Below are 25,917 nucleotides of genomic sequence, written 5' to 3' on the forward strand. Positions count from 1 at the left end.
GGAAAGAGGTGTCTAGCAGCTCACCTCAAGAACGGCATTCATTGTTGTGCTATATCCTGCACTTGCTAACATATATTTCCCAATTTCATCCAGAATGTAAAGGAACCTGAAAATCTAGCTGGTGACTTTTTACTTTTAAGGTGGAGTTACCCTCCTAAAAGAAACCCAGTGAGTAGAAATTTAAAATAGCAGTTCTGCGATGACCCATTAACGTCTTGCTTCATTGGATAGGCCTTGGGCTTATTGAGCTTCAGATTCCTTTTGGTGAGTCACAAAGAAATTTCTCTGCCAGTGAACTCTTATGCCTCCATGAAAACTCCTCTATTTCCTGTGGTTGTTAATGACTTTAGATACCATGTGAGCAATTTCAGACACCTTAGCCATGGATAATGAATACCACCATGTCAATAAACAGATATGTGCCTTCAACAAATTCATTATCTGTGCCTCTGCTTTCCTACTGCCCTGCCTCCTGCCCAAAAACAGCAATAAAGAGGCCCTAAAAAGTAACGGGAAAGCTAATTTTTAATAAATTATCCTTTAAAGGAGTGGATTTCCTTTAGCCTCAGAATTATTTCTAAGAGACAGATGGTAATTTATTATTGCTATTTTTCTTAAATTTTGTGATTTCTTCAGTGCATGCCACAACCAGTGATTTAGAGACAGTTTTTCAATGAAAAAAGAAATACTGTCACATTGAATGTTACCATGGATTTTAAAAGGCTCTTGATTTTAAGAAATGTTAAAATATTTAAAAATATATATGCTTATTAGAATAAGCAAAGAGTATTTGCTGCTGCTCAATACTTGAGGGATAATGACCTTCAGTAGAAAATAACCTAATGTGTCTCTTCTGGAGTGTCTATCCACCACTTAACAGAAAATGACCTCATTTGTCCCTCAAAAGTAAAGGGAAGATAAGAGATAATCTCTGTCCTTTGGTTTCTAGTAACAGGTTTAGAACTCTTTTGAAAGTGAATAAATTTGGCAATAGATGCCTTTAATCTAAATGACAATTTCAGTAAAGCCCATTGCCTTTACTCCTTTACTCCTTAGGAAGCTTGTCATGTGTTAGCAAGTCATAAGGGTCATCTTTTGTCATTTGCTAATTTGGATGTATTTTGACAAGGGTTCGATATTTCTGTACTGCCATAAATACTGTTTTCAAAAGTAAACTAAGGTTATCTTTCATTTTTATTTGCCTTGTTAATATTAATTTGTGTCTTACTTTATTTGAGATATAATTCATACAACATAAAATAATAATACAACATAAAATTTGCCATATTAAAATATATTCATTGATGTTTAGTATATTCATTGAGTTTTACTATAGTCACAGTGTTGTACAACCATAACCACCATCTAATTCCAAAACATTTCCGTCACCCCAAGAAGAAACTGTACCCATTAGCAATCCGTTCCGTTCAAACCCCTTCCTGCCTAAATCCCCTGGCAGCCCCCATTCTACTTTCTGTCTTTATGGATTTGCCTATTATGGACATTTCTTATAGATGGAATCATAAAATAAGTGGCCTTTTGTGTCTTCTTTCACTTAGCATAATGATTTCAAGGTTTATTCATATTATAGTATATATCAGTATTCCATTCCTTTTTGTTGCCAAACACTATTCCGTTGTTTGGTTTATACCACATTTTATTTATTCATCATCAGTTGATGATCATTTGGAGTTTTTCACTTTTTGGCTGTTAGGAGTAATGTTGCTATGAATGTTGGTGTACAGGTGTTTGTGTGGCCATGTATTTTCATTTCTGTATGTACCTACGAGTATAATTACTGGGTCATATGGTATTTTTTTGAGGAACTGCCAAACTGTTTTCCATAGTTGCTATACTATTTTACATTCCCATCAGCAATCTATGAGGGTTTCAATTCTCCAAAGCTTTTATTTTAATAATAATGATAAGAGCTAATATTTGAGAACTTACTATATACTAGATCCTATGCTATTTTAAGTACATTATCATTTAATTCATAGTACAACCCAGATCATGGAGAATAAATAACTCCCAAGGTCACATGGATAGTAGATGATGAAGCAAGGGTTGAACACAAGTTTGTTGCCACAGAATGAATACTTAATGCTTTATTTATTGGAAAGCATTTTCACATACTTTTTAACTTTGCAAAATGTTCCTTAAAGACTACCATTTACTCTGAGGTAATGTGTAAGCAGCCATAATTTACCCTCATAAATGAATTGCATGCAGTGGTGTACAAAGAGCACTGGGTTTCTAATGGGGAAAAACCTGAACTCTGCTAGTTACTAGGTGCGTAAGTTTAGTTACTTATTTGATCCTCTGTTTTCTCATGAAAGTATATGTGAATACTTTTCAGCATAGTCTTGTCAAATAGTTGGAACTCAGCAAATGTTGTTTAAATATTAATAATAAATTATCAGAGAAACAATGGCAGTTTTACTTTCTTTTTTCCTGTGGCTGGCATTCCTTTGGAAGTTGATAGCAACTTGGGCCAAATTATTTATACTTGTGGATATGGAAATGTTGGGTTGCATTTTCTTTAGTTTTCTAGTGAACTTCAGGTGCTCCAGTGAATGTTTTATGTTGATAATATACCTGCAGGCTTTTCCAGTCAGAAGGGATCAGTGCCTTAATTATGGCTGAGAAGTCTCCTGTGGCAAGAGTGCCCTTGTAGTTGACTTAAGAAACCTGCTTTTCCCCTCCAGAGATTTTTTTTTCAAGTGTACACACTTGTATTGGTCATAACCTCTCAATTATATACTCAGGAGTACTGCTCCTTCATAACCACATTTGTTTATTTAGTAAACATACCTATAACTGTAGTATTAGTGTGTTTTGAAAGAAGTTACATAAAAATACCAATTTAAAGTTATATCTCATTGCTTTAGCTACTAAGCAGATAAACCTGGGAAGTAAAAATAAAATCTCCTAAAATTTCCTATGTATAAGAAGCTTTAGGAACCCATTGAAAAATATGATAATATGTATGTGTCTTTATTTATTTGTTTGTTTGTTTGTTTGTTCATTTTTGGCTGCGTTGGGTCTTCATGCTGCGTGTGGGCTTTCTCTAGTTGTGAGCGGGGGCTACTCTTCGTTGCAGTACATGGGCTTCTCATTGCGGTGGCTTCTCTTGTTGCGGAACATGGACTCTAGGTGCGCGGGCTTCAGTAGTTGTGTCATGCGGGTTCAGTAGTTGTGGCTTATGGGCTCTAGAGTGCAGGCTCAGTAGTTGTGGCGCACGGGCTTAGCTGCTCCGCAGCATGTGGGATTTTCCCAGACCAGGGCTTGAACCCATGTCCTCTGCATTGGCAGACAGATTCTCAACCACTGTGCCACCAGGGAAGCCCGATGTGTATGTGTCTTGATTCTTGTCTGAAATTAAAATGAGAGGATGGAGTATATAAGATGTATTGAGAATTTATTGTAGTATTTTTAGAACTTCTTTTGATTGTTGCCTGTAGTATGAAATATGTATTTCTTGAGATTTAACAACTTGCAAAATGCAGTAGATACCCTACCTCATACCATATGCAAAAATTAACTCAAAATGGATTAACAGCCTAATTAAAAGAGCTAGAACCATAAACCTCTTAGAATAAAATATAGGGATAAATCTTCACGACCTTGGCCTTGGCAGTAGAGTCTTAGATCTGATACCAAAAGCATGTGAGCAACCAGAAAAACAATAGATAAATTGGTCTTTATCAAAATTAAAAACTTTGGTGCATCAAATAACATTATGAAGAAAGTGAAAAGACAACCTACAAAATGGGAGAAAATATTTGCAAATCGTATGAATGATAAGTACTTAATATCTAGACTTACATAAGGGACTCCTAAAACTCAACAACAAAAAGACCAACCCAGTTTAAAAAGGAGCAAAATTTTTAAGTAGACATTTCTCTAAAGATATACAAAGATTAATAATTAGCACATGAAAAGATGCTCAACATCTTTAGTCACTGGGGAAATGCAAATCAAAAACACAATGAGATATTACTTTATACCTAATAGGATGGCTGTTTTTTTAAAAAAGGAAAATAATAAGTATTGGTGAGATTGTGGAGATATTGAAACTCTGATGGGAGTGCAAAATGGTGCAGCTGTTGTGGAAAACAGTTTGGCACGTCCTCAAAAAGCTAAACATAGAATTGCCGTGGGACCTATCAGTTCTACTCCTAGCTATATACACAAAAGAATTGAAAACAGAGACTCAAACAGATACTTGTATGCCAGTGTTTATAGTAGCGTAATTCATAATAGCCAAAAGGTTGAAACTACCCAAGTGCCCATCAACAGATGAATGGATAAAGAAAATGTGGTGTATTCATACAATGCAATATTTTTCATCCCTGAAAAGGAATGAAGTTCTTATATGTGCTACCACATGGGCAATCCTCGAAAACATTATGCTAAGGAAAAGAAGCCAGGCACAAAAGGACAAATATTGGATGATTCCACTTATAAGAACTATCTAGAATAGGCAAATTCATAGAGACAAAGTAGATTAGAGATTACCAGGTGCTGCAGAGTGGGAGGAAAATGGGAGTTATTGCTTAAAGTGTAAAGAGTTTCTGTTTGGAAGGAATTCCCTGGAGGTCCAGTGGTTAGGACCCTGCGCTTCCCCTGCTGAGGGCCGGGGTTCAATCCCTGTTTGGGGAACTAGCATCCCACAAGCCACATGGCATGTCCAAAAAAAAAAAACAAGAGTTTCTGTCTGGATAATAAAAAAAACTTTTGGAAATAAAAAGTGTTGATGGTTATATAACATTGTGAATGTGATTGATAAATGCCACTGAATTATACACTTAATGGTTAAAATAGCAAATTTTATGTTTATTTATATGTAAACATTATACTTCTGTATACTAAATTCATATATATTTCACAGTATTTAAAAAGGCAGCAGTTAGGGAATTTTCTCTAGATCTGGCAGTGATCTTAGCTTCAACATATATTCACTATCATATTGGATATAGAGTATAACAAGGCAAGCCATTCAGTATAATATAGGGTTAATTACCCAGAAAATAAAAGTAGGGAATTAAATCAGTCACCAATAATTTTGTTTAAATATGACATGTTTTTTTAATATATCTGAAACAAAAGTGTCATGAAACAATGTTTATGTACAGTTTGAAGAATACCAATATACTTCCTACCAGCTCTTAATGCTCTGTGTATTTTCCGCTATGTTCCAGTTGGTTCTTGTGGTGTTTTTCTGGATCCATTTTCAGGTTTGCATTTATATAAGTAGCTGTGGCACTGTGAGTATCTGATCTTCCTAATCTCATCTCTTTCATTAGCAACAAAACCTCCATTTTACAGGTGAAGATCCTGAAATTCAGAGAGGTGATTGACTTAGACAAGATCACACTGCTGTTAGAGCCTGGATTTGAATCTCAATCTGTTTTATACTAAAGCCTTATTTCCCTTTCTTTTTAGATTATTGATATAAAGTAGATCTTTTGGAAAGAGGTACTTACCAATCACACACTTTCCATTTAGGCCTATTTTAGGTATATGGGTACTCTTACCTATGGTACAAAATAGCTATGGTAGAGATTTTATTTTTCTTGCTGGATTTTTGTCAGATACTTGCAAGGTACCTTTTCCTTAACTAAGACTTCAGAATAGACCACTTTTGAGAGTAGCTTCTCAAATTTTTGACATGTGTAAATGTGCCAAATTTATAGGTTAACAGATTCCAGCTGCCTGTCCCACTAAGAGTTCCTTTAGCGGGAGTTGCAGTGTCTTACTTATCCTGATGTCAAGCACAGTGTCTGGCATACAATAAAGTCCTAATAATGGACTGTTTATCCTGTTTGTGGAATGAACTAATTAACTGATACATACCTGTGCTCTTGTCAGTTGTCGGGGTTTTTGTGTTCTTTTGATTTTCAAAACCATGTTGTTAGAGAAATCTTGCCATCGAAATATTTCATATATATATATATATATATATATATATATATATATAGTTTTTTTGGTGAAAAAAAGAACCATCCAAAATTTATTCTCCAACAGACAGCATCAGCAGGTAAAAACTACAGGGGTTTCTCCGTAGATCATACATTCACAAGGCATTGCTAGCTTAACAACTGAGAAAGCCTCTGGTGTGTTTTCTGTAACAATATCCACTTCACAGTGTAAACAGGTACTATTATTGTGTTCACTTACAATTCCAGAAGGAAAGGCACAACATGGCAAAACAAAAAAAAATTTTTTTTGGATCCTAAAGTCAGGTTCAGTAACCAAGAGACAGACTTGAGAACAGTCTCAATCCACTTTTCCGCATAGAGGGGCAAAGACTTCCCCCAGAAATGTGGGTCTTTCCTTCTCTTTCCTTGTTAATATCCTCAAGAGTAACGCTTCATCGTCTGCTTAATATCACATGTACGAAAGGGGGATTAAGAAAAAAAGAATCACAACAACATCTTGAACTTCCAGCTGCTCGCACCAATACATCAACTCTTAGGTTTACGACAGGGCCTAGGAACACTTCAGCAGTCATCAAATAAGAAAATAGAGATTATAGCTACAAAAATAACACATGAATGACATGGATAAATTAAAGCTTTCACATCCAGGACTTGCCTGTTCCAACTTGGTAGCCTTCATACAATACTCAGGGAAAAAAAAAATCTTCATAATTACTTGGCATAAGTCACAGTCAAGGAACTTCTGGTACAAATTAGTATAAGAAGTTATTAGTATATAATAAGGAAACACGCCCTTCCGGTGAGTTTGTTTTTTTAAGAACGGACACCCAGCGCTTCAGAGTAGGCACCGGTGAACTAAATAAGTCACCTGCGATTCCCTGTTCAGGTGCTCACCTCTCCTGGTTTTAGAAGAAGCAGCGCATCTGCAAAGCAGAGGGAGGACCTTGGCACTCTTGGGGCCCAACCTGAGCTGTATTTAAATAAGGAGCAACACACACACTGACTCTCTAAGGACTAAAATCCGTCCATTTGAGGGCATTCTACTTAAGGTTCCAAGGTTGAAAAAAATATTGGAATTCTACAACCTTGGTTTAAAAAAAAAAAAGTACACTCAAAAAAGAAAAGAGGGGGCTTCCCTGGTGGCGCAGTGGTTGAGAGTCCGCCTGCCGATGCAGGGGACACGGGTTCGTGCCCCGGTCCGGGAAGATCCCACATACCGCGGAGCGGCTGGGCCCGTGAGCCATGGCCGCTGCGCCTGCGCGGCCGGAGCCTGTGCTCTGCAACGGGAGAGGCCGCAACGGTGAGAGGCCTGCGTACCGCAAAGAAAAAGAAAAAGAAAGAAAAGAGGGGCTTCCCTGGTGGCTCAGCGGTTGAGAATCTGCCTGCTAATGCAGGGCACACGGGTTCGAGCCCTGGTCTGGGAGGATCCCACATGCCGCGGATCAACTAGGCCCGTGAGCCACAGCTGCTGAGCCTGCGCTTCTGGAGCCTGTGCTCTGCAACAAGAGAGGCTGCGATAGTGAGAGGCCCGCGCACCTCGATGAAGAGTGGCCCCTGCTTGCCGCAACTAGAGAAAGCCCTCGCACAGAAACGAAGACCCAACACACCAAAAATAAATAAATTAATAAAAACTCCTACCCCCAACATCTTAAAAAAAAAAAAAGAAAAAAAAAGAAAACAGGGGGCTTCCCTGGTGGCGCAGTGGTTGAGGGTCTGCCTGCCGTTGCAGGGGACGCAGGTTTGTGCCCCTGTCCGGGAGGATCCCACATGCCGTGGAGCAGCTGGGCCCATGAGCCATGGCCACTGAGCCTGTGCGTCCGGAGCCTGTGCTCCGCAACGGGAGAGGCCACAGCAGTGAGAGGCCCTCGTACCGCAAAAAAAAGAAAAGAAAAGAAAAGAAAAATGGGTGTAGGGTTGGGAGAATACAAAACAGGCCCCTAAACAGGCGACAGACCTTGTGCATTTACCTGCATACAGTCAGTGCTGAAGTAAGTATAACAGTAACCCCCACCCACCCGCTCCAGCCCCCAAACAGGCAAAAACAGTTGTCTTCTCCATGGTGGTTCAACACCTTCCAACTTGAAATAAGTGACAGTCTTTTATTTCCTGTATATTTTTTAAGGAGTTAAAGAAACATCCATTTTATATAACTCTTAATATACATTCTTATAGGCAGTGTTCCCAGAAAGCCCGTCATAATAGTAAGTTGACTCTGTAGTTATATCAGAGAACATTGATACAGTAAATACTAAGTGTCCACTATTAGCAAGGCCCTGAACTTGGGAGATACTGTAGGAAATAGATGAATCAGACTTCGTTTTTGCTTTCAGAAATCTTGTAGTTTTACAGAACATCCACCCCAAATGAAATAATGTTTGTGAAAGTTCTACTGTAAATAGTAAAACATTTACTAGGTAATATACTAGGCATAAAGCTTGTTGTTGGTTTGTAAGATATGTGTACTAACAATCTGAATCTTCCTTCTCTTGAGTATCCTCTGCCAAGCTTAGCTCCAACTTCATCACCTTTCCCGTGAATTATTGCAAAACGGGCTTTAGTGGGTCTCCTTGACCTCGGAATCTATACTCCTGTCTGTCTTGCACAGTGCAATAGAACTGTTTTTCATCAGTATTTCCAAATGCTTGTTGAGTCCTCATGTTTATGAGCCATGACCTACTTTCATGGCCTTGTCTCTACCCTCCCCCACCCCCCAACACTCATGATCTAGGATTCTAAGGGCTCAGCATGAAGAGCTCCTCTATTCGCCTTCACATTGACAGAATATCTCAAAATATTCATATCCTCATTGGTTTTCATAATCTGTTTTTCTTGAAATACTCTTTATTTACCTCTTTTTCTGGTAAAACCTCATTCATCCTTTAGGTCCTAGCATAAATGTCACCACTTGAATAAAACTTTGATCGCCCTTCATCCATTGGCTGTATAAGGGTTTCTCTCCTCTGTATTTTCATAGTAGTTCATAGATATATCAGTTACTCAGTTTGTAGATGACTGACTGCTTTCTGCCTCAATAATTATTTGTTTTCATGACCATCTTGCTCTCTGAATTCTGAACTTCTTAGAGCAGAGACTGTCTGTTAATTCATCTTTGCCCTCCAAATACTAAATGTGCTCAGTAAATGTTTCATTTAGTCCTCTGGAAAGAATATTATATACAAAATAGTCGGACATATTTAAGTATTAGGTCAGGGGGACTTGGTGAGGTGTAATTTGAGTATAGTAAAGGAGCTGAATGATTTCTAATTCTCAGTCTAGCTTTTTTCCATAGCTTGGTTGGTGATAACTGACCTAATTGGTGTCTTAAATGTATTACTGATTTCACCATAAATTACTAGAGATACTAATTCCTATTTCTCTCATTTCTTGGCTGAAGCACAGAACCTCCTAAGGATAACAGTACACCCATCTAGGGCTTGTGAGAATTGACTGAGTTAATATTTTAAAGCAATTGGAATAGTATTGGCACATGGTAAACACACAATAAATGTTAGCTATTATTATTATCCTGGTAAGAATTTATAATGTTCTCTGAGATGTGTTGTGTTGCCTATAGAAGTTATTGGTGGTTATCTTAAAATAATAGTATTTTAAATTAAGGTAAAAACATTGTTTTTCTATGTCTTTCATGTATTCATCAGATATTTGTTTTGTACCTGCTGTGTGTCTCATACTTTGTCACAAGCTAGGGATACAAAGATGACTTCTCAGAGCTCAGCCAAAAAATTCTTCTTGACTCAGATTTGAAAAGGTTTAAGTAAGGACTGTATATGGGGCTTCCCTGGTGGTGCAGTGGTTGAGAGTCCGCCTGCCAATGCAGGGGACACGGGTTCGTGCCCCGGTCTGGGAGGATCCCACATGCCGCCGAGCGGCTGGGCCCGTGAGCCACGGCCTGCGCGTCTGGAGCCTTTGCTCCGCAACGGGAGAGGCCACAACAGTGAGAGGCCTGCATACCGCAAAAAAAAAAAAAAAGACTGTATATGATCCAGTGGAAAGATCTCTGAACCAGGAGTCATAAGCTTCAAGATTCAGCTCAGTCAGTAACTTTGAGAAGGATATTTCTTAGATGTCTAATACATACCTCAAACTCATTAGGTATGAAAGAGATCTCTTTTCTCTCAGGTATTCCTTTATATCCTTGTTAAAAGCACTTTCATCCTTCCATTTGTTCAAGGCAAGGAAGTTAGATGTCACCTTTGGTTTTTCTTTCCATTCACCTTCCATATCTGTTCTTTCAAAAGTCCTGATAATTCTACCTTTGAAATACAGCTGTCTACTTTCTGTTCCCACTACTACCACTATAGTCCATGTCATCATTATCTCTTGCCTTAAAATTGGTTTCTTAGTTTCCATTCTTTTCCCTCTGCAATCTATTTTACACACAGCAGCCATTTTTGAAACATAAAACCTATCTAATTATTCCCCCATGTAAAATCCTCCGATCATATTGAAACCCTCCTACCCTGTTGGGGGGAATGTAAATTGGTGCAGCCACTATGGAAAACAGTATGGAATTTACTTAAAAAACTAAAAATAGGGTCTTCTCTGGTGGCGCAGTGGTTGAGAGTCCGCCTGCCAATGCAGGGGACGTGGGTTCGTGCCCTGGTCAGGGAGGATCCCGCGTGCTGCGGAGCGGCTGGGCCCGTGGGCCATGGCCGCTGAGCCTGCACGTCCGGAGCCTGTGCTCCGCAGCGGGAGAGGCCACAACAGTGAGAGGCCCGCGTACAGCAAAAAAAAAAAAAAAAAAAATTAAAAATCGAGCTACCATATGATCCAGCAATCCCATTCTTGGGCATATGCCTGAAACTAACAAAATAGTTTTTAATTTTTTAATTGAAGTATACTTGATTTACAGTGTTGTATTAGCTTCTGGTGTACAGCAAAGTGGTTCATATATATATGTTCTTCATCTTCTTTTCCATATGGTTTATTACAGGGTATTGAATACAGTTCCCTATGCTATACAGTAGGACCTTGTTGTTTATCTATTTTATATATAGTAGTTTGTATCTGCTAATACCAGATCCTAATTTATCCTTCCTGCTATCCCCTTTGGTAACCATAAGTTTGTTTTCTATGTTTGTGAGTCTCTTTCTGTTTCATAGATAAGTTCATTTGTGTCATATTTTAGATTCCACATATAAGTGATATATCTTATGGTATTTATCTTTCTAATTTCACTTAGTAGGATAAACTCTGGGTCCATCCATGTTGCTGCAAAATGGCATCATTTCATTCTTTTTGATGACTGAGTGGTATTTAATTGTATATATGTGCCAAATCTTCATCTGTTCATCTGTCGATAGACGTTTAGGTTGCTTCCATGTCTTGGCTGTTGTAAATAGTGCTCCTGTGAACATTAGGAGCATGTATCTTTTCGAATTAGAATTTCCTCTGGATATATGCCCAGGAGTGGGATTGCTGGATCATATGGCAACTCTTTTTAGTTTTTTAGGAACCTCCGTACTGTTTTCCATAGTGGCTGCACCAGTTTACATTCCCACCAGCAGTGTAGGAGTGTTCCCTTTTCAACACAACCTCTCCACCATTTAACACAATATTCTGTATGAGCTATGCTCTCCCCCACCCCACACACACACCAAAAACAAACCAAAATAAAATTGTAAAAGCTCCATCACATTTGAAATTAGATTTTGATTTCTTACCCTGGCCTCCATAACTTTGGCCTTTGGTTACCTCTTTAACTTTATCTTTTGCTGCTCTCCCTCTCATTCTACTTCACTTATACTGATCTTTTTTTGTGGTTTTATAATATGCCAAACCTTAAGGCGTTGTGCTTGCTGTTTCTTCTGTCTGGAATGTTCCTATGCCAGGTCTTCATGTGGCTGATTTCTGTTTTATCAGTCATGTCTCAACTTTTTGTGTCCAATGTCAACTGTTTTTAATGAGGCCTCTCCCCTGAGCACCCAATGCAGAGTAGCACTCAGACTTTCCTCTTTCACAGTATTCTATTTTATATTCAGCATAGCCTTTGTCTCTACTTGATATTTTCTTATGTTCACCTATTTGACTGCCTCCTAGAATATAAGCTCCATGGTGGCAGGTTGGTTGTTTTCTTTACCATGGTATTCCAGGTCCTAGACTAGTTCCTGCCATAGAACAAGTACTCAATAAATATTTGTGGAATCGCTGGATAAATGAATCTCTTTAAATTTCATGTCTCTCAGTTAAAATAAAGGTTTTCATCTGAATGATATTCAGGGTCTCCCCCATCAAAGGTAAACAATGGCAGACACTAGTTAAAGGCTGTAATGACTGATTTTATTCAATAACTTCGGTGGTAGTGTTAGTGCAAGTTCATGTGCCCGACGCATAGTGAGGCCAAACACACCGAGACGTCGGACTTTGGAGCAGAGAAAGGTTTATCTCAGGGCCACGCAAGTAGACAGGTGGCTCAAGCCCTAAAAAGCCCAGAGCTCCCCAAAGGGTTTCAGCAAAGCATTTTTAAAAGCCAGGTTGGGGGTAGGGTTCTCAGGATATGTGATCAGCTCATGCACAATTCTCTGATGGGCTGGTGGTGAGGGAACGGTGGAGTCACAGGGGTTAACATTATCAGTCCTTAGGCTCCAGGAGGCCTGGACCTATGTGCTCATGGTCATCAAGTAGTTAACATCTTCCATTTGGTGGGGGGTTTTCACATCTGTAAAACAACTCAGGAAATGTGCATCAAATACTGTTACCTAGGTACTTCAGAGAGGAGCTAAAGCAGAGGATATGGGGGAGGGCTGTCCCGGGAAGGCCCCCATGGGGTCCTACTCGGTTACAGTAGTAGATGAAGCTTGAGCTTAATTTCAATTTGCCCAGAGGTGGCTGGTGTTTTAAAGGGAGAATGAGGGAGCTGGGGAGATGGTAATGAGGGAGTAAAGGGGTCGAGCAGGGTTAGGGAAATTCAAAAATCACAAACACCTGGTATGAGAGTTGGTCAAAGTTAGCTTGCTTAGGGCTTTTGTGCCTGCTAACTATGCAAGTTACTAGACTTCTGCCCTCCCACAGAGTCTGATGATTACATACAAAAGGAATGGCTTTCAGGTCCTTGAGAAGGACACCCTGTCTTGTAGGAGATACTTACACATCTCAGAGGGACAGAGGAAAGATTTACAATTTTAAGTTTATGTTTGTTTTTAAAATTAACGGGGGAATTCTCTGGCAGTCTCGTTGTTAGTACTTGGCGCATTTACTGCGGTGGCCCAGGTTCGATTCCTGGTCGGGGAATTAAGATCCTGCAAGCTGCGCAGCATGGCCAAAAAGAAAAAAAGGAGGTGAGGGACCTAGATCAAGTATTGGCTGGAACAAACAATAAATTCTTTTGGCAACCTTGAGTTTTCTAGACAGCAGTGAGGGAGGAGCAGGGTTGTGCTAGGGACGTGTCCTTAGGCTGATAGAAGCCATGCTAGAGTTTGGTCTGCTCTCTCAGTGCAGGTGTTTGGATATTCATGCTGAGAGTTTTTGCAGTTTTTCTATACCCCTCCTCCTTTTTAATGCCTTATCTTTCGAACTGCCAAAAAGAGAAGAATTACTGGTACTTCCATTGTGTATATGAATCTAAGATTAATATGTTAATGATCTCACTGAGATAAATTCTGTGTATTTGCTGTGTAGGCATGTGAAACTACCTTTCTTATAAATATTGAGCTGATGTGAACTTTTAAATGCCCCCCCCCCCTTTATTTTCCATCCTCAACCTTGTTTTTCTCTGTGTAGAAGTTAAGAAGAACAGACACAGAGAGTTTTGGAGCGATAGCAGGCAGCCAGCCAAGAGGTCTCCCAGGCTGAATGGCATTCAGCCTTGCAGGCCCGGGACATTTGATTTTGTGTGTGTATTAGAAAGACTGTTCCTTAGGCACCATACAGGGGGTCACAACAAGATGTAACCGCTCATTAACTACATTCAGAGAGAGTCAAACTTAAAACCAGTATTATGGAATTATAACTTATGGTGATAAATATGAATGTTTTGGATATTGGAACATTCTCTAAAGAGGAATTGCATGCAAAACCAAATTATAATTATATATTGATACAAGGCTGCTTGGTTAGAATCAAGTTGGAACATGGGGAGTTAATGTGAATTACCAATCTACTAGGGATCCCCTTGCTTTAAGGTCCCAAGAATAACTGTCTAGGCAGTCTCTGATAAACAAAGCTAGTTTCTGGTTCGCTAGGCAAACTGTGGCCCCTGGGTCAAATCTGGCCTGCTGCTTGTTTATGTATGGCTTGAAAACTAAGAATGGTTTTATATATTTAAGTGGTTGGGAGAATGGTTGACATATGAAAATTATATGAAATTCAAATTTCCTTATAAAGTGGTATTGTAATACAGTGAAGCTTACTTGTTCATGTATTTTCTGTGACTGCTTTTGCACTATAACAGCAGAGTTGAATAGTTGAAAAAGAGGCTATATGGTCACAAAGCCTAAATTATTTCCTGTTTGTCCCTTAGAAAAAGTTTGCTGACTCTTGGTGAGATTATATAGTCCTGCATAAGAATTATTTAAGTGTCATTTAGAGTACCTTTTTTATTTGCAGGTTTTATTTGCAGTATTTACTTTGTGGTAACAATAGGTTAGGGCTACTTGGGCAAATCTAATTAATGTGCCTTTGGTGGGTGGGGGGGAGTACCTCAAATGGCCCAGTAGTATGTCTACATTGCCCTTAAAGAAACAGAAAATGAATAGCATGTTTATCTCTGAATATCAGCACAACAGAGGTTTTACACCCTAAGCATTGTAAATGAAGGTCAGTAAATTGAAGCTAAGTAGTGAGGAAGCAGAGGCTTATATCTTAATTATCTCTGTATCTACCTCTCTTTCTCTTTCCTCCCCTTTCACACAGTAAATGATAATCAACAGTTGTTCAGCTATATTTGGTGTCTGACGCCTTGAGCTGTTGGCCATGCTTTGGAGCTGTGTCATTCTCAGCCCCTTTGGTGAAACTGAACTTCCCCACACTCAGCTTTAGCCTACATCTTCTAGGGGTATGGTATACAGTAGAGCACTCAAGAAATGCTTCATCCAAATCATACGCTTGGCTCTGTGTTGTTGGCTGTCCCTCTGTCTGATTTTTTTTAAATTGCGATATTATTCACATACCGTGAAATTCACTCTTTAAAAATATGCAATTCAGTGTTTTTAAGCATATTCACAAGGATGTGCGCTATGTTAACTGTAGAACACTATCATAATTATAGAGCATTTTTGTTACTCTGAAACAAAATCTGCCCATAGCCACCACTGTCTGTTCCTCCCTCTGCTTACCCACTAGCAACTGCTAATGAATTTTGTCTATATGGATTTGACTCCTGTGGAAATTCCATATACAAACTTTCATAAATTTGTGACCTTTTATGTCTGGTTTCTTTCATATAGCATCGTGGTTTTTGGGGGTTTTTTTTTTGCGGTACGCGGGCCTCTCACTGTCGTGGCCTCTCCCGTTGCGGAGCACAGGCTCCGGACGCGCAGGCGCAGCGGCCATGGCTCACGGGCCCAGCTGCTCCGCGGCATGTGGGATCTTCCCAGACCGGGGCACGAACCCGTGTCCCCTGCATCGGCAGGTGGTTTTTTAACCACTGCGCCACCAGGGAAGCCCCTGTCCTTCTCTTTGATTACAGCTAATATCCTAACAGGTTATGAAGTAGCTATGAAGTAGAATTTCGTTGTGGTTTTGATTTGCATTTTCCCTAATGACTAAGGACATTGACTATCTTTTCCTGTGCTTATTGGCCATTTATATATATTCTTTGGCAAAGTGTCTATTCACATGTTGACCTTTAGGTTTTGATATAATCATTTGAGGTCTTCCTTGTATAATATTCCAGAAATTCCCCTTATTCTGTGTATCTCAACTTTTTTTCTCTACAAAATGTAGTGCTATCAGTCAGAGGAAATATGGTATTCCAGAGAATGGAGAGCTCATTCTTCCTTTTTGCCTATGAAGATCCCCCATGATATAGTTCCTTGCCATACTGCATTCTGTCCTAACTTGGTAAAAAAAAAAAAAAGATGACACCGGTACAGGAGAGGAAAAGGGTAGCCCTCCCAGGAGGGCCAGCCTGGTCTTATTCCTAGGTTGAGGTGGTTGTATAAAGCAGTTTCGCTTGCCTGTTTGTTCTTCTTCTGCCAGCGTTTCTAGTTAATTGCCCAAAGTTCCCAGATCATTTTGTGCCTTGTATTGGCTCTTCTCCCTTGGCCTTCATTATACTCTTTGTTCCTTGGATTGGAAAAAGAGCATGAAGTTTCTAGGCACTTTTTATCATTTTTTATACCTATTTCACAAACTTTAAGGTCAGTATTATTACTGCTCCCCTTTTATTGCTGAGAGAACTGGCTCACAGAGGTCATAAAGCCCATGGTGCATCTCCCGATAAGTGGAATGGTTATCCAAATCTTCTTTCCTCATCCTTCTAAAGTGTCTCTGGTTTGCTTGCAATGTTTGTATGAGAAGAGAAGCCTAGAAATTTAAGTTAATGCCACATTATAGAAGGTCTCAAATGCCAAGCAGTGGAATCTTTACCCATAATTAGGAGGATTTTGAGTTGGAGAGTTACTGGAATAAAAATGTGCCTACAGTTTGGCATGTTTTTAGCTTGCTTCTATTGTAGGCATAGAGATGAATAAACTATTGTCCTTGCCCTTGAGGAACTTCTAGGCTATTTGGAGAGGTGGAATCAGATAATTACTTGCCTTTGGGAACATGTGCCACAAAAGTGTATATAAAATTTTTGAGAGCAGAGGAGAAAGCTGCAGGGATCACTGCTTACCTTAAATTCAGTCATCAGACAGTACTAAACATTTCTGGTATATTTAAGTAGTAGGCATTTCAGGGTGGGATTGGATTCAGTTGTGTTTGGTATAAACTTTTTCCTTTATATATTAACAAAACTTTAACATAGTTGTACAACAAATTGTACAACAACAAAAAAAGTTAACATAATTGTACAACAAAACTACCAATGTAAATTTAAATTGCTTTTATGTATTAAGACTTTAACTTTCTCTGACAGATATGTCAAGAGTTTAACAGCACCTGGGCATGGGAGATGGAGAAGAAAGGCTATCTTGAAATGAGTGTTGAATGCAAGTTAGCACTCTTAAAGGTAATAAATTTATTATTTGTTACAGTTATTTTAATTAAAAAATTCACTTTTGACTCTTTCTGGTTGAATTGGGAAATAACTAGAAAGTAGACTTTTGGTTGGGGGCTCACGCCTGCAGCATGTGGGATCTTAGTTCCCCGACCAGGGATCGAACCTGCACCCCCTGCAGTGGAAGCACCGAGTCTTAACCACTGGACCACCAGGGAAGTCCCCAAGTAGACATTTTTACTGTTAGTGGAAAAGGACAACAGATTTTTCTTTTTCTTGTTTATTGTTTGGTGATAAAACTGTTCTTTAAATTACTGTTTTGGGTTGTTTTTCAATATACAAGTATATCTAGGTTTAATGATCTCTGCTTGTAGGGACAATAGTAGAATGGGTAAACCCCACATTAATTTTATGCATTATTTGCAGCCTTCACAGTCATTGTTAACAAATACGGTAAACTGTGGTTAATCTTTTACTGATTTACTAAATTAGTAATTGGATCATTAGTTTTCCAGATGACATGGGGCATGCCAGTGTGTACTTAATAAAAGTCTCACATAACCAAACCTACTTAATTAAAATAGGTCTTCTCAAAGTATAGATTTATTTTCAAGTTTGAGTTCCCCTTTTTCTCCTTGCTTGCTTCAGAGTGTTGGCCCTAATTATTAGCAATGTGGTCAGCATAATGAAGGGGAAAACTACCTTTATAGAAGAGAGTCTACGGGCCTAGACACCACAGGCAAAGGCAAAGAGGCTATGATAGGAGCGTCATGTATTATTTGCCTGGGCAGATAGGTTCAGGGAAGAAATCTGACTTTATACACTAATCATACACAAAAATTTTAATAAAAAATTAGTTCTTCCAATTTGGTGATGTATTTTTTTTTTAAAGAGAATTCCGCAGAGTCAGTTATCAATAAGACTGCCTTCCTTAAAAACTGTATATGTCTCAAGCTTTCAAAAATAGATAGCCGTTTCAAGAATGAAGTTCATCTAAAAGCTTTAAGAGAGAAGGAGTGATTGAAAATTTTATACCATGAAGAAATTTGGGAAACGTTAGTACAAACAGACTCATTGCTTTAAAATATAACTTCACTTTTGTGTCATTGGTTGGGTTAAACCTATAAATTTCTGTAATACAAAAATTAAATGTTAACTTAGAAATTTATGTTTTAAAGTTGGTTACTGTGAAATAAGTGTACAAAAGGGGAGAGAGGAAAGTGAAAGATGGATAAAACTAAATGTATTCTTTCTCCTATCCCCAAATCTGTTCCTTGGTTGAACATATCACATTTATTTTGATGGAGAAACATTTATGGGGTATTTTAAACCATGTCATGACTATTTTCCAGTACCTCTGTGAGTGTCAGTTTGATGACAATCTCAAATTCAAGAATATTATCAATGAGGAGGATGCCGATACCATGCGTCTCCAGCCAATTGGCCGTGACAAAGATGGCCTCATGTACTGGTACCAGTTGGATCAAGATCACAATGTCAGAATGTATATAGAAGAACAAGATGATCAAGATGGCTCTTCATGGAAATGCATCGTCAGGTATCTTTTATTGGAATTTTTTTAAAGTTTATTTGCATGTTTCTTACTTTGATCTCTTCTCTATTGGAATATAATCTCTAAAGCTGGGTGATCCTTTTCTTTTTATTGGATTAGGAATTTCCAGGACTTAGCCTAGTGCCCAGCATAATACCCATAGCAGGTGCTCAATTATTTGTCAAATAACTATATTTAGCAGTGTGGTCCATATCAGGACAAATACCTTGTACTTTGGAAAGCTGGAATCTGAAAAATAATGATGCATAGGTAATATGCACACACAGAAGCTCATCATTGGAAAGAAATGTAAGAAAAACATTATATATATATATATATTTTGGCTGTGCTGCACAGCTTCGGGATCTTAGTTCCCGGACCAGGGATCAAGCCCATGCCCTCGGCAGTGAAAGCCCAGCGTCCTAACCATTGGACTGCCAGGAAATTCCCAGAAAAACATTATTTGATTTTTATTTAGCTATATAGTTTTCTATTAGGCATTATTTGTTTATTACTCATTAATGTGGCTAATTCATCTGACACTTAACTGTATTTTCAGTTTTTCCTGTGCATACATTTCTTTACTGAGGTCTGAAGAAATCTGAGGAACATTCTACTTTTTTTGCCCTGATTTTTTTTTTTCTATTCTTAATTTCTTTCATTTATTTATTTTTGGCTGCGTTGGGTCTTAATTGCTGCAGGCAGGCTTTCTCTAGTTGTGGCTAGCAGGAGCTACTCTTTGTTGTAGTACGTGGGCTTCTCATTGCAGTGGCTTCTCTTGCTGCAGAGCACAGGCTCTGGGCACGCAGGCTTCTGTAGTTGTGGCTCATGGGCTCTAGAGCACAGGCTCAGTAGTTGTGGCGCAAAGGCTTAGTTGCTGTGCAGCATGTGGGATCTTCCCAGACCAGGGATCGAACCCATGTCCCCTGCATTGGCAGGTGGATTCTTAACCACTGTGCCACCAGGGAAGTCCCTCTACTCTTAATTAATTTTTTTTTCTTTTACGTCTTTGTTGGAGTATAATTGCTTTACAATGTTGTGTTAGTTTCTGCTGTATAACAAAGTGAATCAGCTATATGTATACATATATCCCCATATCCCCTCCCTCTTGCGTCTCCCTCCCATCCTCCCAATCCCACCCTTCTAGGTAGTCACAAAGCACCGACCTGATCTCCCTGGGCTATACAGCTGCTTCCCACTAGCTATCTGTTTTACATTTGGTAGTATATATATGTCAGTGCTACTCTCTCACCTCGTCCCAGCTTCCCCTCCCTGCCCCATGTCCTCAAGTCCATTCTCTACGTCTGCATCTTTATTCCTGTCCTGCCCCTAGGTTCTTCAGAAACCTTTTTTTTTTTAAGATTCCATATATATGTGTTAGCATACAGTATTTGTTTTCCTCTTTCTGACTTACTTCACTCTGTATGACAGGTTCTAGGTCCATCCACCTCACTAAAAATAACTCAGTTTCGTGTCTTCTTACGGCTGAGTAATATTCCAACGTATATATATGCCACATCTTCTTTATCCATTCATCTGTTGATGGACACTTAGGTTCCTTCCATGTCCTCTTATTGTAAATAGTGCTGAAATGAACATTGTGGTACATGACTCTTTTTGAATTATGGTTTTCTCAGGGTATATGCCTAGTAGCGGGTAGTTCTAGTTTTAGTTTTTTAAGGAATCTCCATACAGTTCTCCATAGTGGCTGTATCAGTTTACATTCCCACCAACAGCACAGGAAGGTTCTCTTTTCTCCACACCCTCTCCAGCATTTATTGTTTGTACATTTTTTCATGATGGCCATTCTGACCAGTGTGAAATGATACCTCATTGTGGTTTTGATTTCTCTTTCTTTAATGATTCCTGATGTTGAGCATACTTTCATTTCTTTGTGGGCAGTCTGTATATCTTCTTTGGAGAAATGTCTATTTTGGTCCTCTGCCCGTTTTTGGATTGGGTTGTTTGATTTTTTTTTTTTTGAGTACACGGGCCTCTCACTGTTGTGACCTCTCCCGTTGTCTAGCACAGGCTCAGCGGCCATAGCTCACGGGCCCAGCGGCTCCGCGGCATGTGGGATCTTCCCTGACCGGGGCACGAATCCGTGTCCCCTGCATCGGCAGGCGGACTCTCAACCATTGCGCCACCAGGGAAGCCTGGGTTGTTTGATTTTGATATTGAGCTGCATGAGCTGCTTGTGTATTTTGGAGATTAATCCTTTATCACTTGCTTCGTTTGCAAATATTTTCTCCTGTTCTGAGGACTGTCTTTTCGTCTTGTTTATGGTTTCCTTTGCTGTACAATAGCTTTTCAGTTTCATTAGGTCCCATTTGTTTATTTTTGTTTTTATTTCCATTACTTTAGGATGTGGGTCAAAAAGGATCTTGCTGTGATTTATGTCATAGAGTGGTCTGCCTATGTTTTCGTCTACGAGTTTTATACTATCTGGCCTTACATTTAGGTCTTTAATCCATTTTGAGTTTATTTTTGTGTATGATGTTAGGAAGAGTTCTAATTTCATTCTTTTACATGTAGCTGTCCAGTTTTCCCAGCACCATTTATTGAAGAAGCTGTCTGTTCTCCATTGGATATTCTTGCCTCCTTTGTCAAAGATAAGGTGACCATATATGTGTGGGTTTATCTCTGGGCTTTCTATCCTGTTCCATTGATCTATATTTCTGTTTTTGTGCCAGTACCATACTGTCTTGATTACTGTAGCTTTGTAGTATAGTCTGAAGTCAGGGTGTCTGATTCCTCCAGCTCCATTTTTCTTTCTCAAGATTGCTTTGGCTATTCAGGGTCTTTTGTGTCTCCATACAAATTTTAAGATTTTTTGTTCTATTTCTGTGAAAAACACCATTGGTAGTTTGATAGGGATTGCATTGATTCTGTAGATTGCTTTGGGTAGTATAGTCATTTTCCCAATGTTGATTCTTCCAATCCAAGAACATGGTATATCTCTCCATCTGTTTGTATTATCTTCAGTTTCTTTCATCAGTGCCTTAAGTTTTCTGCGTACAGGTCTTTTGTCTTCTTGGGTAGATTTATTCCTACGTATTTTATTCTTTTTGTTGCAGTGGTAAATGGGAGCGTTGCCTTAATTTCTCTTTCAGATTTTTCATTGTTAGTGTATAGGAATGCAAGAGATTTCTGTGTATTAGTTTTGTACCCTGCTACTTTACCAAATTCATTGATGAGCTCTAGTAGTTTTCTGGTAGCATCTTTAGGAGTCTCTATGTTTAATATCATGTCATCAGCAAACAGTGACAGCTTTACTTCTTCTTTTCCGATGTGGATTCCTTTTATTTCTTTTTCTTCTCTGATTGCCGTTGCTAAAACTTCCAAAACTATGTTGAATAATAGTGGTGAGAGTGGACAACCTTGTCTTGTTCCTGATCTTAGAGGAAATGGTTTCAGTTTTTCACCATTGAGTACGATGTTGGCTGTGGGTTTGTCATATATGGTCTTTATTATGTTGAGGTAGGTTCCATCTATGCCTACTTTCTGGAGAGTTTTTATCATAATTGGGTGTTGAATTTTGTCAAAAGCTTTTTCTGCATCTATTGAGATTATCATATGGTTTTTCTCCTTCAGTTTGTTAATAAGGTGTATCACATTGATTGATTTGCGTATACTGAAGAATCCTTGCATTCCTGGGATAAACCCCCCTTGATCTTCATGTAACATCTTTATAATGTGCTGTTGGATTCTGTTTGCTAATATTTTGTTGAGGATTTCTGCATCTGTGTTCATCAGTGATATTGGCCTGTAGTTTCCTTTTCTTGTGACATCTTTGTCTGGTTTTGGTATCAGGGTGATGGTGGCCTTGTAGCATGAGTTTGGGAGTGTTCCTCCCTCTGCTGTATTTTGGAAGAGTCTGAGAAGGATGGGTGTTAGCTCTTCTCTAAATGTTTGATAGAATTCGCCTGTGAAGCCATCTGGTCCTGGGCTTTTGTTTGTTGGAAGATTTTTAGTCACAGTTTCAACTTCAGTGCTTGTGATTGGTCTGTTTATATTTTCTATTTCTTCCTGGTTCACTCTTGGTAGGTTATACTTTTCTAAGCATTTGTCCGTTTTTTTGAGGCTGTCCATTTTATTGGCATTGTGTTGCTTGTAGTAATCTCTCATGATGCTTTGTATTTCTGCAGTGTCAGTTGTTACTTCTCCATTTTCATTTCTAGTTCTGTGGATTTGAGTCTTCTCCTTTTTTGTCTTGATGAGTCTGGCTAATGGTTTATCAATTTTGTTTATCTTCTCAAAGAACCAGCTTTTAGTTTTATTGATCTTTGCTATTGTTTCCTTCATTTCTTTTTTATTTATTTCTGATCTGATCTTTATGATTTCTTCTGCTAAATTTGGGGGTTTTTTGTTATTCTTTCTCTCATTGCTTTAGGTGTAAGTTTAGGTTGTTTATTTGAGATGTTTCTTGTTTCTTGAGGTAGGATTGTATTGCTATAAACTTCCCTCTTAGAACTGCTTTTGCTGCATCCCATAGGTTTTGGGTTGTCGTATTTTCATTGTCATTTATATCTAGGTAGGTTTTGATTTCCTCTTGTATTTCTTCTGTGATCTCTTGGTTATTTCGTAGTGTATTCTTTAGCCTCCATGTGTTTGTATTTTTTACAGTTTTTTTTTTTCTGTAATTGATATCTAGTCTCATAGCTTAGTGGTCGAAAAAGATGCTTGATACGATTTCAATTTTCTTAAATTTACTGAGGCTTAATTTGTGACCCAAGATATGATCTATCCTGGAGAATGATCCATGTGCACTTGAGAAGGTAGTGTATTCTGTTGTATTTGGATGGAATGTCCTATAAATATCAGTTAAGTCCGTCTTTAACTGATAAAGACGGACTTAACTGATATTAAAGCTTGTGTTTCCTTATTTATTTTCATTTTGGATGATCTGTCCATTGGTGAAAGTGGGGTGTTAAAGTCCCTTACTATGATTGTGTTACTGTCGATTTCCCCTTTTATGCCAGTTAGCATTTTCCTTATGTATTGAGGTGCTCCTATGTTGGGTGCATAAATATTTACAGTTGTTTTATCTTCTTGGATTGATCCCTTCACCATTATGTAGTGTCCTTCCTTGTCTTTTGTAATTGTCTTTATTTTAAAGTCTATTTTGTCTGATATGAGAATAGCTACTCCACCTTTCTTTTGATTTCCGTTTGCATGGAATATCTTTTTCCATCCCCTCACTTTCAGTCTGTATGTGTCCCTAGGTCTGAAGTGGGTCTCTTACAGACAGCATATATATGGGTCTTGTTTTTGTATCCATTCAACCAGTCTATGTCTTTTGGTTGGAGCATTTAATCCATTTACATTTAAGGTAATTATCGATATCTATGTTTCTGTTACCATTTTAATTGTTTTGGGTTTGTTTTTGTAGGTCTTTTCCTTCTCTTGTGTTTCCTGTCTAGAAAAGTTCCTTTAGCATTTGTTGTAAAGTTTCGTGGTGCTGAATTCTCTTAAGTTTTGCTTGTCTTTAAAGGTTTTAATTTCTCTGTTGAATCTGAATGAGATCCTTGCTGTGTAGACTAATCTTGGTTGTAGGTTTTTCCCTTTCATCACTTTAAATATATCCTGACACTCCCTTCTGGCTTGCAGAGTTTCTGCTGAAAGATCAGCTGTTAACCTTATGGGAATTCCCTTGTAGGTTTTTGTTGCTTTTCCCTTGCTACTTTAAATATTTTTTCATTTTTTAAAATTTTTCATAGTTTGATTAATGTGTTTCTTGGCATGTTTATCCTAGGGTTTATCCTGAATGGGACTCTGCACTTCCTGGACCTTCCTGGACTTGATTGACTAGTTTTTGACTATAATCTCTTCAAATATTTTCTCTTACCCTTTCTTTTTCTCTTCTTCTTCTGGGACCCCTATCATTTGAATGTAAGTACATTTAATATTGTCCCAGAGGTCTCTGAGACTGTCCTCAATTCTTTTCATTCTTTTTTCTTTATTCTGCTCTGCAATAGTTATTTCCACTTTTCTGTCTTCCAGGTCATTTATCTGTTCTTCTGCTTCAGTTATTCTCTATTGATTTCTTTAGAGTATTTGTAATTTCATTTGTTGTATTGTTTATCACTGTTTGTTTTCTCTTTAGTTCTTCTAGATCCTTGTTAAATGTTTCTTGCATTTCCTCCATTATCTTCCTGAGATTTTGGGTCATCTTTACTCTCATTACTCTGAATCCCTTTTCAGGTAGACTTCCTATTTTCTCTTCATTTCTTTGGTCTAGTGGGTTTTTACCTTGCTCCTTCATCTGCTGCATATGTTTTCTCTGCCCTCTCATTTTTTTTAAACTTACTGTGTTTGGGGTCTACTTATCGCAGGCTGCAGGTTCATAGTTCCTCTTATTTCTGGTGTTTGCCCCCAGTGGGTTAGATTGGTTCAGTGGCTTGTGTAGGCTTTCTTGCAGGGGGACTGGTGCCTGTGTTCTGGTAGATGAGGCTGGATCTTGTTCCTCTGGTGGGAAGAGCCTTATCTGCTGGTGTATTTTGGGATGTCTGTGAACTTAGCATGACTTTAGGCAGCCTCTCCGTTAATGTGTGGGGTTGTATTCCTGTCTTGTTAGTTGTTCGGCATGGGGCGTCCAGCACTGGAGCCTGCTGGCCGTTGGGTGGAGCTCAGTCTTAGGGTTGAGATGGAGGTCTCTGGGAGAGCTCTCACTGATTAATATTACATGGGGCCAGGAGGTCTCTGGTGGTCCAACATCTTGGACCCTTTCCCCTAATCTTTTTCGAAAAACCTTGATTTCTTATGTTTGTATTGACAAATATATTTGAACGGAAACATTTAATGTAAAACCTTAAAATAAAACTTTCTTTTAAATTGATAAGTGACTGGGACTGTTATTCAGAATCTTTGTGTGTCCAATTTTCTGTTTTTGGTAATTAATTATTTAGAATTTATTCTTTTAATTCTCACAATTTATATTAAGTTTGAAAATATCAGGGGATTTATAACTACAGTAGGGATAAGTAATAGATATATATCCACTGGCTTATGAAAAACTCCTTTAACTGTAACTTGTCTTTGTTTTTGCTCAGATTTTGCAGATTTTTGTTAGTGGTCATTTATTAATGTTTCGAAGAGATAATTCCTAGAAATTCATAATAATTGTTTGGGTCAGGGAAGCTCAACTTTCATGCCCTAAGGATAAACATTAAATGAGCTGTTGGGGGATTGTTTTATAAGCATCCTTTCCTCATATTATAATATGGTTTTCCATGTAGTTAATTTACTAAATTAAGATCAACAAAATGTTGCTGAAATAAAATATACTCACTATCTTTCCC

The 25,917-nt window shown here is 38.5% G+C and overlaps 1 protein-coding gene across 1 annotated transcript in view; it reads left to right on the forward strand.

Moving 5' to 3' along the window:
• The window catches only part of RSF1 (remodeling and spacing factor 1), a 165,161-nt gene that overhangs the window by 78,330 nt on the left and 60,914 nt on the right, over positions 1–25,917 (forward strand). Inside the window, 2 exon segments of the mRNA XM_007455302.1 lie at positions 16,984–17,076; positions 18,417–18,622. Coding sequence (XP_007455364.1) covers positions 16,984–17,076; positions 18,417–18,622 — 299 coding nt within the window.

The sequence above is a fragment of the Lipotes vexillifer genome, unplaced genomic scaffold (assembly GCF_000442215.2).
Source record: "Lipotes vexillifer unplaced genomic scaffold, Lipotes_vexillifer_v1.1 scaffold276, whole genome shotgun sequence".
NCBI lineage: Eukaryota > Metazoa > Chordata > Mammalia > Artiodactyla > Lipotidae > Lipotes > Lipotes vexillifer.